General features: G+C 36.5%; 1 protein-coding gene across 2 annotated transcripts in view; it reads left to right on the forward strand.

Annotated features, from left to right (window-relative positions):
* The first annotated feature begins 5,064 nt into the window (after positions 1–5,064).
* Positions 5,065–15,765, forward strand: part of LOC135688869 (uncharacterized) — a 50,944-nt gene continuing 40,243 nt past the window's right edge. Inside the window, exons 1-5 of one of the 2 annotated variants that reach the window (XM_065205915.2) lie at positions 5,065–5,209; positions 8,695–8,790; positions 9,620–9,688; positions 12,112–12,233; positions 13,954–14,021. In XM_065205915.2, coding sequence (XP_065061987.2) covers positions 5,171–5,209; positions 8,695–8,790; positions 9,620–9,688; positions 12,112–12,233; positions 13,954–14,021 — 394 coding nt within the window. In that variant the 5' untranslated portion in view covers positions 5,065–5,170. Of the gene's footprint in view, positions 5,210–8,694; positions 8,791–9,619; positions 9,689–12,111; positions 12,234–13,953; positions 14,022–15,765 lie in introns of those variants that run through there. The other variant, XM_065205916.2, reaches the window with a different exon arrangement.

Genomic DNA, 15,765 nt, shown 5'->3' on the forward strand with positions numbered 1-15,765 from the left:
ATTAAGGCCGGGTTACACGATCACTTTCTACCATGATCAACTGCATTTATTTTTCTGTAATGTAATGTACTGCTCTTCGATTTACTCCAAATCATTATCTATATTCGTTTTCTGCTAATAATTGTGTTTCTGAGCACAATTCACGTCTTTTCTTCTTTTCTCGAAACTCTAGGCCGTTCCCTTCTCATCAAAACAATATGTGACGTAAGAATTTGTCGGCGGCTTTGAAAAAAGTGATGAACTCGATTTTACTCTGCTTTCGTTCAGAGTAAAATTTCAAATGATAGAGGATTAACAATTGATAAGCGCACTGAATTCTGCAGCGAAAATGGGCAATTTTAGTATGTTACACGATCAATTTTCAGCATGTTGGTCAAATATCGAAAAAAGTGATAGTAAAAAGCGATCGTGTAACCCGGCCTTTATAGACCAGAGGTGAGAGGGGGAGCATTATCACCTGAGCTGGCAATTAACCAGACTAACTTTTTCTGACTCGATTTTTTGTGTAGATTACAAATCCGGATGTTGCTTTGGCGTTTAGGGGGGCGTTTTCTAGATATAGGGGGTCAAAGCCCAAAAACACGCGATTTGACCTAATTTGACTGTTTTCTGCTATCACACTTTAAAAATTGGTAATTTTTGTTATTATCTGCTGATGTAGTAATCTTACGAAAACTAAAAGACAGTGATAATAGTTTCAAATTACGTATGTTCTTGAAATATAAGAAGTTTTGAAAACTTGTTGCTCAACATCGTTCAAAGAAAAGGGATCCGTTGATATAGACAAAGCTCTTACTAATCCTCTTGCCCTTGCAACAACTGAAGATACAGATGCCAAACAGCCAAGTGTATGCTACTACATACTGCATTAAAATCAATCATAGTACGAAAAAACAAGCTGCCAAAAATTAATCTGGAAAAAAAATCGGTGAAATTTCGGTGAGAACTTGAAAAATCTTCGGAGTAAAGAATTGGAAAACTTTTTGTAAGTTATTTTTACCTTCAACATAGAATTATCTGGAGCACAGTCATAAATCGAAAGTTACAAAAATCGAATACTTTGATGCATACCAAGAGACAGTTGAACTATCAATGTAAGGAACATTTTAAAATATCACTGGAACATAATTTCAAAAGATAAAGAGATAGCATTAAAAAAACATAAAAAACATTTGAGATCTAATAACCCACACACACATTGGGACACATGGATAACACCCCTCCCCCCAAGAGTTCTGAATATGTTCTCAGCAGATTCGACATTTTTTGTGCTTACTCAGCAAACTTGGTGGTGGCGTTAGTTAAAAAAATCAATAATAGTCGATGGTATATTTGATTGTTTTCATTTTCATTTCGATTTGTTCCTCTTCGCCCCTCGGCACGTAAATATTTCAACCGTTAATTTGCAAACTGAAACCACTGGGAGCTAAACTCCACATTACAATCTTTCAGCGTTGGTTGCGCGAATGATGAGGATGACTGCCAGAAAATCGATTAAAGTGCCACTGAATTGAAAAAATCAAAAAAATTTTTATTGATGTTCTAAGTCAAGTCAGTGCTCCTGAATCCGATGGTGAAGTTCATTTTTCGGAATTGTGAAGTGTTTTGAAGCTACAACGCTTCAAAGTTGCGATTTTCAAGACTTTTTGTGCGAAAATTTGTGCGCGGTCTGTGAGGAATTTCAGGAATGTGTGACGCATTAACGTTTATAAGTCGCGGAAGTGATGCGGGCTTCAGTACTGAAAGCTGTATTTCGAGTGCGATAAAAAACCCAAAAAAACGTGAAGTGGATGAAAATAGTGCGATACTTGTGCTCTAAATATCACTAGCTATCTAACTACAAGACATGTGCAAGGTATTTTCTTGCGAAAATTTCGAGCCGATACGAAATAAGCAAACTTTTTGCGTGCAGTTTTTACCAAGACTTCATCCCGATCATTTACCTTTTGTGAATAATTGAGCGTGTCGAATAAGAATGCTCTTACAAACAGCTTTACAAATTATGAATAAAAGTGAGCAAATTGATCAAGGGAAAAAGTTGTTCTATTAAAGAACCAAACAAATTGCACATTTTTCGGCGCTTTTCCCACTTTCCAACTTGCGTTGCCACTGTCAAAGCATCAGTTATCGCCAGGGCCGTCAAGATGGGATAAATTGCCCCGTGGTCAGGGGGCCTCAAAAAGTAGAGAAGTTCATTTTAAATGGAATTGATTAAAAGTAACAAAATTATGCCTTTAAAAGTAAAACTTTTTTAAACGTTTGCATGAAAAAGAATCAATTTAGGCTAATCTAGAATTCGTGGTTGCAAATATCGCCTATCCGTTTTGGCTTCCAGAATGTCTTGGCGTCCCTGGTTATAGCAGTAGCATCATTGTTAGCATCATTGTCATGGTATCGTGATCCAAAATGAAAATTATGAAAAAAACTTGCTTTATCTGGAACCTTGTTCTCCAGCCTATAAGTAGCACGGTGGGATTTTTCAGGGTCAATTCATATCCTATCTTTTTCAGCGTATCAAACTGCGCGATCTAAAAGTTAAATTATGACAATGACTGCTTAGAGGTCTAGGACCTGGTATCCCAGTCTATAAATAGCATAAGGGGTATTTTTCAGCCTCTATTCAGACCCTATCTTTTTCGGCGTATCAAACTGCCTATTACTGCCAAGTTCCTTGCTGGTATCACGATCTAATGGCTAAATTCTGTCAATTACTGCTTAGAGGTCTAGGACCTGGTACCCCAGTCTATAAATAGCACAAAGGATATTTTTCAGCGTCTATTCAGACCCTATCTTTTTCGGTGTATCAAACTGCCTATTACTACCAAGTTCCATGCTGGTATCGCGATCTAATGGCTAAATTATGTCAATTACTGCTTAGAGGTTTGGAACCTAGTACCCCACTCTACAAATAGCACAAGGGGGATTTTTTCAGGGTCAATTCATATCCTATCTTTTTCAGCGTATCAAACTGCCTATTACTACCAAGTTCCATGCTGGTATCGCGATCTAATGGCTAAATTATGTCAATTACTGCTTAGAGGTTTGGAACCTAGTACCCCACTCTATAAATAGCACAAGGGGGATTTTTCAGGGTCAATTCATATCCTATCTTTTTCAGCGTATCAAACTGCCTATTACTACCACGTTCCATGTTGGTTTCGCGATATAATGGCTAAATTATGTCAATTACTGCTTAGAGGTTTGGAACCTAGTACCCCAGTCTATAAATAGCACAAGGGTATATTTGTCAGCGTCTATTCACACCCTATCTTTTTCGGCGTATTAAACAGCCTATCTCTATCAAGTTTCATGCTTGTGTCATGTTTTACACAATTTGTATCGTTTTATCTTCTTACAGCCCTCACTATGGCTGAAATGACTATATAAATCTGAATGCGTCACTCGCCCCAGCCTCTTTTCGCACGACCTACTCGCAAAAGAACCCCAGAAACCCCTATTTGTGGGCCCCAAATTAAAAAACTAAACTTTTTTCCGAAATCAGCGATGATAGGTCTACCAGAATCAACAATAAAAAAAATTTCATTTTTTTCAGTTCAGTGGCACTTTAAAACAGTCAAATAGCGTTCCACCCGGGGATATTTATTTTACGAATAAGACTGTATTGTAAAGTAGTAAAAATGTCTTTAATGAGTGAATTTTCCAGCAAACTGGAAGCATCAAAGTTCAAAAATTTTCCCCACCTTTTGCGGCAACCATGGTGCCGTCTCAGGTATTAACTTTCGTGTCATGGTTCCTATTCTGTTTAATGATTAAATGACATCTTTTTTTATTACTCAGAAAAGTTTACAGCGTTGTGAATATAGAAAAATCATGAAAAAAGACCTACAAAGAACTTTCTTAACATATGTCTTTTGTCTTTTTAGGAATATTTTGTTATAAAGGCGAGTTCCCCACAAAATAATATTAATCACGCTCTAAGTAGCTGTTCTTTCTTGTCTGTTATATTCATGTCCTGTCATAATCTTAATGATTGTGCGTCTTTTTGCAATTGGGATTACATGCTTTCTCTCCGATTGCATAGCCCCCTATCAAAAGGTCAAGCCCCTCCGTCAGAGAATTTCTAGCGCCACAATAAGTAGTCTCAACTCAACGATCGAGTAATATACTTTGCAGGAAAAAATTATTGTGTTAAGATTGAGAGCAAAGGGGTAACTCAGGTGGGAAAGTCAAACACAAACCATGGAAAAGCAGATACCAAAATCTGCTACCTACTTCACCATGCCCTACGGATGAATAATGGACAGGAGACAGTTTGCATTGTGCGCTCTGGAGATGTTGATATTCTTGTTATCCTTTTAGCCAACGAGGCTAAAAACTTGCATTTCTTTATGTAGTACGGAAGAGGAAAATACAGGAGACTACTGGGTCTTAATGCTTTTGCGCAATCTTTATTGCGGAAGCAAGCGCTCCTTGGCCTGCATGCTGCCCCCATGTAAAAGCAGCCTCGAAAAACACTTAAAGCGTGCAAACTTTGTAGCAAGGGGATAGAGACAAGCTTTACAAAGCATAATCAACAAAGAAGAACCAGCCAATCACGTCTGGTTAGAAGATCTGTTAATTGATTGGTTCACGGAGCCCTTCTATACTATCCTGAGGACATTGCGGAGCTAATGTTTGCAAGCGAAGAAAAATAAAGCGAATCAGAAGGAGAAGGCGAATTTAAACTAAACGCTTTAAGAATACAGTAATAGTAAAATTCCCCTTCCCTGTAATTGCCTGCGCCCCCCCCCCATCAATGCCAGAAAAGGCTAAATTTGACAGAGCATTGATCAAGAAACCAATTTTTAATAAAATTAAACATTTCCTAAAGTGCAATAATTAAATACAGTCAAATTAGGTCACATCGCGTGTTGTTGGGCTTTGACCCCCTGTATCTAGAAAACGCCCCCCTAAACGCCAAAGCAACATCCGAATTCGTAATCTACGCAAAAAGTTGCGTCAGAAAAAGTTAGTCTGGTTAATTGCCAGCTCAGGTGATAATGCTCCCCCTCTCACCTCTGGTCTATTAGTCCTGTAACCATTTTGAGTCGAGAACATTTACAACAGGCCTCGATTTCAATCAGGTGCATGTTGGTGTTGATGTTGCCTGTAAACACAACGAACGCGTGAAAGAGCAGCAGCAGTGTCTGGTTTGAAAGAACTTCACACGATGTCCCACATGGATAAAGAGCTAGATATTACGCCAGAGGTATGCAGATACATATTGCAATTGACTGGTTTCCTTTGCAAATATCATTAGTTATAATTTGAGCCTTTGAAGAACGTAGTTTGCAAAAAGACATTCCCACGCGCTTTATAACTGCTCGACTTGACATGCATGCAGACGGCGTCTTCGTCTTCCAGTGTTCGTAATGTAACCCTGCGAGATAGTTTTTTGCTTTTGTTGTCATATTGTAAATAGACTTTCTCGTAAAGCTACAAATGATAATGTATTAATTAGGTCATGTAGAGCAAAAGGCAAACAAAAGGTTCAGAACATGATTTCTGCTGTCACAAACGTAAACATGTATCTGGGTACTTTTAAGATTCCAATTCATTTATTTTCTTTAGAAAGCTTTACTCCAAATATAAATTGGTTTTGTATTGTGAAAAAATGTTGCCTTATATCTCCTCACTTAAAGCAATTATTCCTTGCACTTTTTCAAGGTTTAAAACCAAAGTTGCAAGGCAAAAAAATCAAAAGTACTGTGAGAATATTAAACGATGTCATAGATGCTAAAATACTAAAAATTCTCCATTATTTTAATGCCCAGTAGACCTTGTTGCTTTGTAGCACAAAATTCATTGTACAATGCAATGGGTACACTTAGAAAAATTTTGGGTCAACTGCATTTAATTTATGCTCAACTTAGTGCACGTTAGGAATTAACCTAGTTTAAAAAAATTTTGGATTTGGCATGCCTGCTGGACAAGTTATGAAAGATAAACATTTTTTTAGAACATTTCATGCGTCTTGTACCCCAAACAGACTGGAAACTTTGTTTCTTGCACAACAATTTCTTTTGAGAATATGAGATTGCGTGCCTGAAATCAAACAATCTCAAAGATCTATAACTAATTATTTGAGATGTTGCTCTAGGGGTTTTGTGCAGCCATTGTAAAAAACCATGCATATGTTTGCAAAGCCATTATATTGCCAGTGGGCAATTAAGTTGCCAGTTGTTACCCTTGCTGAATGCGGTGCCTCCATACCAGCCTTTGTAATATGAGGCGTGCTATTGCACACGCAAAATAAAGAATTTGCAATGAAGATTTCTTAACAATTGCTTATGTTTCGAAGATTTCTAGAGCAGTGGCAAAATTCAAATGCACCTCTGTCATTTTCCAGGGTTTTGTTAAGGATTCCCTTGCAGGATTTAACAATGGCATCACAAAGAAGTTACAACAAGATCGCTTAACATAACAGTTATTTAACTGAGGGGGTGCCAAGGAGGTGCCAAGGGGGAGTAATCTGCAATCAACACCTGGTCAGTGTGACCAGATCTAGCACAACATAATGCTTTCAGCATAATATTGACCAAAATCGTCATTTAGCATAAAATCTAGCATAATTTGGAATCTAGCATAACTCTGGCATAATTTTGATAGTTTTTAAAAAATCGCTGTTTCCATTGATCTGTTGTCTATCACCACCAAATGGAAACACTTTACACAAGAATGTGTGACTTTCCACTTTCAGGGTTTAGCCAGGTGTTTGGAACGGTTGGCAGCCAAATATTCTATGGTTGGCAGCCAAATTCAGCCAGCTTAATTCAGTAAAACAAAAAAGCTAAATTCTTGACAATTGCGGGGAGTGATAGTGTAATCAAAATTTGCTTTGTAGGTTACAAAGCTTTCATTTACTTTTATCTTACATTGTCTGTTATCTTTTACATTGTTTCATGTTTCTTTATTTGCGATTTTGAAATCATTCTAAAACAAATTTGAATATCATCTAGATGTAAAAAATTTATTTTCCTTTGCATTTTTTGTGATTTTTTTGCAACATGATGCCAGAATTCTGCCAACTTTTGCTTCTTCGGCCAAATCAATTTATGACGGCTAAGGGGTTAAGAAATTTGGATGTCAAAACAATTAATCTAAATTGCCTTTTTGTGTAGAAAAGATGGCAATTTTGAGTACACTGTGTTTTAGATTGGGTTCAAAAAGGACATATGGAAACTTTGGTCACTTTTGATATTCTGAGCATCCTCTAGCCTCTTTTACAAGCAGGGGTGTCTTGATTTGAAATTTAGCATAATTTTTGCAAATCTAGCATTATTTTATGACAAATTTGGCATAATTCCAAAATTGAGATCTGGTCACACTGCACCTGGTGCTTTTTCAGGCCCGACCTTTTGAGGCAAGGGGTAGCTCACGCTCCCCGATGCGCTCCCCTCCGTGCTCCCCTCCATGCTCCCCTCTGTGCTCCCCTCTGTGCGCCCCTCCATGCTCCCCTCCATGCTCCCCTCTACGCTCCCCTCACAACCTGAGGCGAGCTGTGAATTGCCCTCCTAAACAAAACAAGAAGGAAAAATGGCTCCCCTAAAATTGTCATTCATTTGCCCTTTTCACATTCACAGAACCCAGAAAAACTTAAAAGGGTTAATTGGTTTATTTTATTACTCCTGTCATTGCATTTTTGCAATAATTTTTTTGCCTGTGGGGTGGTTTTTGTTAATGGTAGTCCAAACTTCAATCCATTCGGAAAAGGATAGTGTAGTAAAAGGTATGTTGTAGAGCTTAAAACCTTTCAATCTTATAAAAAAACATGTATATTCTTTGTAGGAAAGTCAAAGAAATTGTTGAATGGGGATGAAATAAAACAGCAGGTCCCTTCCAGCATTAGAAACAAATGTCACCCTCAAAGAAAACAGCCTACTCGGTCTTGCAGATAAAAAATAACAACTAAAACATGCAATTCCAATATCGAGCTGCATTTACTGGAAACCCAGATTGCGTGAAAAATTATAATGGTGACATTTTTCAGATTATAGAGTTCTCAAGTGTGATGTCACAAAAAACTATTTTTAAATTTTTGAATTTTGACCACACAACATGAAACAACACCATAAAATACTCCCATATATGCTTAATCAGTTATATTTGTCAAAAATCAGGTGAGCTGTGGCCAATAGAATATTTTAAGTTTGCTAACGGATACTGTTATTTTGGCTCAGTTCATAAAGTTATGAACCATTTTTGAACTATTTTTGAACCATTTTTGATATAAAGAGTTGTAAAACTTGTTTTTCTGCTCAAAGGAAGTGTGGTCAGTTCGACCATTGTGTCATTTCTCTACACATTCCTTCTCAGTCCCAAAAAACTGGGGTGAACAAAACTCGACCACACCCTTCAGACTCTCAGGAAATAAGGGAAACACCTCTTTTGGTATTTTCTATCTATTTCAAAATTTTTGTCTCTATCTATTTCAAAAGTCTCAAGTAGCATTCTTGGCATGCAATCAAATGCTCAACATAATCAAGGCATAGAAAATGCTGCACATGGGCTATTTCCGTCTAACAAAGACTGAAAGAAAAGCCATTGTTTGCTTGTTACACAGAAAGATGTCTACAACCATTTTTCCAGTAAACGACACCCTACAGAATTTGCTCTAATGATATTTTTCATGTTGCATATTTCAATTTAAAACCTGAATACTGTTAATGTCAATTATTTATATCTTTGCAACAGGAAATTAACAAAATCCAGAATGCTCTAAAGGATGAAAAGTTTAGAGAGTTATTCTTTGACTACTGCCAAGAAATCTCAGATCCAGAAAACAAAGCAGTATGTTTCAATTTTATCTCTACCTGTAATAAACCAATCTTATTTTCATGTAAAATTTCTTCTTATCAGTTTCATTTATAATTTTTTGAAAGTTTTTAGTTTTCTTCTAGATTGACTTGTGGTTTCAGACTGGCATTCCTTTCAGTTATTTTCTATCCTTTTGTGTCTTTTTCCATTTAATTTTTCCTTTTTTCCATTCTACCTTTCATTCCATCTCCTCTACCTCTAGATGTTGGGAAATTAGGATGGTTGTTTTTGCTTTCTTTGTAGCAGCTCTCTCTGTCATTTAAAATCTTAGTGTAAACTTTGTTAAGTGGATACCCTAGATGAAACTAACATACTGAAGTTATGATTGCTAGCCTTACTTTCCTTGCTTTGAACAAGTTGAAAACACCATTAAAATCCTTTGAATTTACCACCTTCTATACTAAATGTTAAGTAAAAGCAGGAAATCTTTAGAAGAAGGAATCTTAATATATTGCTTAAGCTCAGATGAAGAAGACAAAGAATTTAATTTTGGGTCATATTTATATATATAGCACATAGTTGTTTCTCAACAAAACTCTCTTTTGAAAAATCTCAATATGCTGGTTTTTTAAGTGTTTAACATTTGTTTCTTTGTTTAGAATCATTGCTAGTTAAAATTTCCATTCAGAACCTAGGGTGTTATAGTGTATCTGATAAGCTTCAAATTTCCATTCAGACAATCACTGCCAAAATTACTTGGAACACCCAACACTTTGCGCTATGTTTTTCTTGGAACACCCAACACCTAAAAAGTCGCTCTATGCTTTACATTTACTTTATCTTGTGTCTTTGATTTTAATAGAAATATGAATTGGAGATTCAACAACTGGAAAAGGAGAGGGGCTTTGATGTTGTCTTCCTGAAGCCAGAGGTGAGTATTCAATACAGTCAAGTTTTCTTTCATCTTCACAGCTAAGCAAAGTTGCTTCCGGAATTTAATCTACTCATTTTGTGATATTTCTGGAGAAATGTCACTTTTCCATTGAAATGAATGATGAATATTTTTGTCAAGGTTTTTGAAAAAAAATTCAATTTTAATAAATTTAAATATAATTGTGGGAAAAAGCTCTTTTCTTTTTAAATGCCTTTTTCCAGTATCTCAATCTTTGCCAATACTTGTTGGCAGACCAATAATTGTATTCCGATACTTGATGTCAGACAAATATTATGCTTTTAGGTCAACAGGTTTTCTTTGCTTTTTTATGAATAAATTGGAGAGAACAGAATTGATATTTCTTTTGGCACATTCTTAATCAAAAGTATTAAGAAAATTCATCTTTTAAATGTCCCCTTGAATGAACAAACCCCTTCATAGAATGTTACCTGTTCTGAAATAATATGCTATCAGTGTTTAAAGGATGTGCCGGTGGGTTTGACTGTAGAGAACTGTAAAAGATGTGATTCTCCAAAACACCTGTCTCAGTATTTTTCACTGTATTAGCCTGTGTTAGGCTGGCTTGTCCATGTATTTCCAAGTAAAAGACCCATCAATGTCTAATTTATAATTGGGATATACAAGAAGTTTCATTAAATAATGCTTAAATGTAATAGTCATCATGATCTAATCTTTGATGTTCCTTTCATCAAAGTTTTTCCGAGCAAAGAAGGGATATCTATTGAATGATTTATGTTAAATAGGATGTTGGAGTTTTAAAATCTTCCGAGAAAGAGAATTGAAATTTATTCACAGTTAATGTGATGTTTCACATTTTGAATTTGAAAGACTTTTTTGACAGAGAAAGGGAAATTTCGTAAGGGTTAAAACTTGTGACTCAAGGATGTCGACTGTCTTGCATGGTGTTTGTCTCGCAAAATATAATAGTTTTTAGTAAAAATCGATCATTTTATACTTTTCGTCTCACTTGGTAATATTTTTGACCATTCAGTATATGAAGTTGGTATTAAGATCCATTGTTATTTCTTCATTTCGTTTGACTCACGTACTTAAATAGTATTCAGAACAAAACACTCATTCTAGATTTATCATACCAGTTCGTTTGAAAAACATTAATATGTAATCTGAATTAGAAACGACTGGGTTTAAAAGAAAGAGAAAAATTAAAGGAAAATGTTATACTTGTTACACAAGAATGCTAACTATCTCCTGTGCTGTTTTGCTCATGAAATATAAAAGTAATCAGCACAATACGATATTTTGTGTCTCGAAACGTGAAATCAAAATTTACAGCAAATACAAAAACGAGAAAGGGGAAACCTGAAAGGATTCAACAACGATGTTCCTAAAGGATGCTGACTCTGTCCAATGCTGTTTAAATCATTTATTTTGATATAACTAGGGCAATTAATTCACGAAGAGCTCTAAATAGTTAAAGCGTTATGTAGTACATTGTTTTGTAACTTTATAAATACGTTGGAAAGCTGTTTATAACGATAAATAAATTTAAGATACAAACTTAAAACGGCATAAGATATGTTTGAATTTACTCACGTTTTCATTTTGTGCTGCTGTTAATGTCCCTCTGTTCTTTTCTAAACCTATAAGTGCATGTTGAGGCCGCAGCTCCATGAATCTTAAATTATCTTGTCGTAATTTAGGTCGCGCCTCTGTCTAATAAATTCATTACACCCTAACACGGCAATCACAAGACATTATATTATTTGTCAACTAATTCATTAAAGTCACGGGGGCGTAAATTTTTGTATTCTCTAAAACAGAAGTAATAGGCTTGGCCCTGTCCTACTGGATAGTGTCCTACAAGATTGTTGTCTTCTTCATGCTTGGGGGATTGTGAGAAAGCGGGATAATACGAAACATAGTCACAAGTAAATCTTCGATAGAATAACTGCAACACTCTAATTTGCTGATTGAACTGCAAAGAAAAAATGTAATTGATTTTATAAATTGTATATTTCAGTTTGCATTTGCTTGCCTCAAAATACAAGGGATTTTGTTTCTATTAAAACAACCGGTCTTTTCGAAAGTTCTCAAGCGATTAATTCATCTGGGACTGTGCTAACTAGCTTCTGGTTGCAAAATCTGCCCCTTTACATGCATATTAATTCGTGAGCAACCCACATAGGGCAACCCATTTTTAGAAAGTTGGTTGCATAATTTTATTGATTATACCGGAAGCAAAAATTTCCTATGGCAGGGTTTAAACATGACCCGGACTAAGTTACACGAGTTAGAGAACCCTAAGGTGTTTGTTACCAGCTAACTTTTTTTCCTTATACCGATTTGGAAGGATCCCTTTTTGCACGGCATGTCGCTTATGCTCCAACGATCAGATCCCTAATGAAACTTGCTTGTAATTTTTTCTTCTTTGTTTTCAGGCTGGTCACGTGATCAAAGCAATAGATCCTAAGAAAAATAAGAAGATTTTTATCAATGTTTGCACTAATGAGAAGGTAGAAAATGCAAAAGTGAAGAAAGCGGAACAGCGTCGAGGAGAGCAGTGAGTTAAACATTTCTTTTGTGATTTGCTTCCCGAGTTTACAATTTTCAGCATTAGTACCAACAATCTTCAAATCACCCCTCCCATCATATATAAGCCCCTTTTTGAATTAACCTCCACACTGGAAATGAAGATTTTCAACAAGCCCCAGCCCCGAAGTTCAATTTTTAACAAATTACATCTTCACTAGTCAGTGAAAAACAAAAGTAAGCGAAGCATGTTTTTGTAAACGAAGCAATTCGACTCTAGTAAGACTCTAGTAAGACTCTAGTATTGCAATTCTGTTTGTTTTGAAGAAGAAGGATAGATGAAGGCAGCAGCTCCTTAATATCTTTGTAATGTCTTATCGTTCACATAACCTCGTGTCCAGTGAGTTCACAGAGCCTCGTTTACAACTCTACGGCCGCTGCCCACATATTTTGTTCCGCGTATAGCACCTGCTTTAATTTGCTAAATCAAATTTCCCTACTAATGCTTCTTTAGCGGTAGTTTTTAAAGGAACATCTAGAAACATTTGCGATTATTTGCCAATATGGCGTCAGACTAGAATTCAATGATATTATCCAGAGCTGTTTCTTGGCCATCCTTACTGTATGAAATATTTGCCATCTTTTTATGCTAATGAAAAACGTCCCAGAAACCTTCGATAAAGTACGGTATCCTATGTTGGCTGTTTATTCAGATGTGAAAACACAGTCTAATTGTTTGAACTGTAAAGACGCCTATTTGCAAAACCTTCGTAATTTTAACTGCCAGTGCCCTTAGATTTGTTAAGTTTTAGCGCTTTTGATCTCTCCTTAGTTAACAAAGAAAACGGTAATTTCAGTTTTTCTGTAGCCATCAAGATTCGCGTTAGATCAATGACCATGAACACATTGTGAATGGCGCCAGAATATTTTGACTTTTTAGAACCGCTTTGGAGGAGACATTTTAGCATTCGCCTTGCATCTTGTTAACCTGGTTTAATTGAATGGTCTGACTTCAAAGTAGCGATCTCGAGGTGTTTTTCTTGTACCAGAACATGATTTGATCCTCATCAAATAAATGATTTGGTTCAAATTTCATGCAAGCTTTCATGGAATTACGTATCCCGAATTGTCACGTGTACTTGCCTGTTTTGAGTATGATTGCTTGCTATTTAAGGCTCTGGCTTTTAGCTCAGGTCACTCACTTCAAACATCAGGTCACTCACTTCAGGTCACTTGTCTCCATCAAAATGACCTCATCCTAGAATCTATCTGTTTATTCTTTCAAAGATCATCCGAAGCGTTGTTTTTGAAATTTCATTTGCACAGGCTCGCTATGTACCTTTAGCTTGATAACGTATATTGTCTTGGCTGCGTACTTGAGCTTTCAAAGATCTTAACAGTGTGATTAGTAATTAACGGCGCATGCGTGACATGTGACAGGAGAGTGAACCTGTTACACGCAGACACAGAGAGACTATCCGCTCTTAGACACAGATAGTACTCTCCTCAGAGATAGTACGTTCCATAGAGACAGTACTTTCACGGAGACCGCGACTATTTCGAGGTTATTGACCACGTGAATGTACAGAAACTTGTAGCTTTATCGTATCCCTTGTATTTCTTGGCCTGCAATGAAATAGATTGCTTTAGTTAACAGGCTAAAAAATAATTTTTTTTGTCATTGACTTTTTGCAAATTTTATATATGGTGTATTGTGATTTGATCTGATCATGATTTCTGTTTATCAACAGATTGGTCGGTGGACAGGACTGGACAGTTCCACACATATTGAATCCGCCTCGAGATGATGTTGACAAAGGTATGCTATTTATCGCTGTTTGTTGTGTACAGATGCTAAGGCACAGTAGGCTTTGAGCCCACTCAAATGTGCTCCGCTCCGCCTACACGGACGGACTCGACAGCTAAAGTTGTGGTCGGCTCTTCTTTTTGCAGCAAGTCCATTGATTCAATGGTTGACGCTAAGGACGGTCTAAGTGTGTTTTACGGCGATAAAAACTAAAGTCTGTGGGTGACGATTTCGTGCCTGATCTATCAATTTTTAGAACTTTATTGAAAGTAGACTAGAAATCTGAAACTGAGCTGGTTTCTTCTAGCAATGAACAATATTTCAAACAGTATACTGTTGTGTGAAAGGTTCCAGTACCTACTCTTTCTGTCGAAGTTGTCCACCTTTGAGGCTCTTTCTGTTGCACGTCCCTTATGTCTGTTTTTCAATAACAACTACTTTATAAGGATGTAAATGAATTATTTGTAGTTTGCCTGCTGTTAACCTTCAATTAGCTAGTACCCTGGTGAGCTTAGGCCAGCGAGTTCGACACACGCACTTGCACACCTGTTCAGTTCAACAATCCTATGCTAAATGTAGCCAATGGAATACACACAAGCCATGAGAATCCACCAAAACTATTGCAGTTAAATCTAATGTGATTTATTTTGAGGGGTAACTATTTTTCGAGGGATTTGGAAGTATAAACTACAGATATTTTCTTTATTTTTTATTTTTTTCTACGTAGCTTCTAAAGGTAGGTTTTTGGAAACAGAAAAGCTATGCTTACTGAGCAATGTCTTGGTCCTTCACCTCGACGATACCATACCTTTTGATTCCTTTGCCTTGCTTATCAAAGAGCTGGTTATCAACCTGGACCCTTACCAGTAGCCATCCTTGCACCTAAAGATAGAAGGTGGGTTGGTCGGAAAGAAACGGATGCACTTTAAGGCAGCACAAGAATTTCTTTGAAGGACAACAGTTATCAACATTCACTGAAACTAACCTCAACGAAACTTCTGAAAAGTGAAAAAATATTGATCAATTTTATCTTTAAAATGAAATGGCAATGGAAAAAACAATCGTTTAGAATAGCCCCGAATGGAATATTTTCGTTGTGTGTTTAGGAAGGCCATACCTGCGTGCCGTGATCATATGTTTTTCTACTATAAAGCCTCGTGTCGTCTAAAATGCTAAGGTCATTTTTCTCACAATTCAAAAGGAAAATGGCTTTCAAAACGTAGGGAACTGTCACCGATCCAGGGTAGTTTTAGATAGACCGGACACTTTTGAGGACCAAATTTTGGCCTATTTCGATCCACAACTGGGAATATCTATTTCCTAGCGTAGACTTTTCGGTCTATGTTCTGACGTTTTAAACTCTGAAGAGTGTCAGACGAAAAGCTTTAGTTTACTAAATGTTTGCTTTTTTCAAAGCCATTTTCAAGTTTTGTACCACCAAAAGATAATTCAAAAGGATTGCGTCCCAACCTTCCGTATAATGTTGAGCTGTTTATGAATTTTCCCGCCGTTGTAGAGCTCGGTACGCAAGAAGCGCATCAGACAAGAAAAAGTTCCGAAACGAGAACGTGACATGAGTCCACATTTCGATCCACCTAGATATGAATGTTCAGCTTACTTTTATTCATCATCCGATGTTAAGGAATGTTAACGATGCTAAGTTTCTACTTTTTTGCGCCATCTTCAAACATCGGTCTACCAAAAACGTAAAAAACAATAGAAAACAAAAATGTGTATTTATTTACTTTTTCAGTAA

The sequence above is a fragment of the Rhopilema esculentum genome, chromosome 9, assembly GCF_057945365.1.
Source record: "Rhopilema esculentum isolate cy_ngs chromosome 9, ASM5794536v1, whole genome shotgun sequence".
Classification (NCBI taxonomy): Eukaryota; Metazoa; Cnidaria; class Scyphozoa; order Rhizostomeae; family Rhizostomatidae; genus Rhopilema; species Rhopilema esculentum.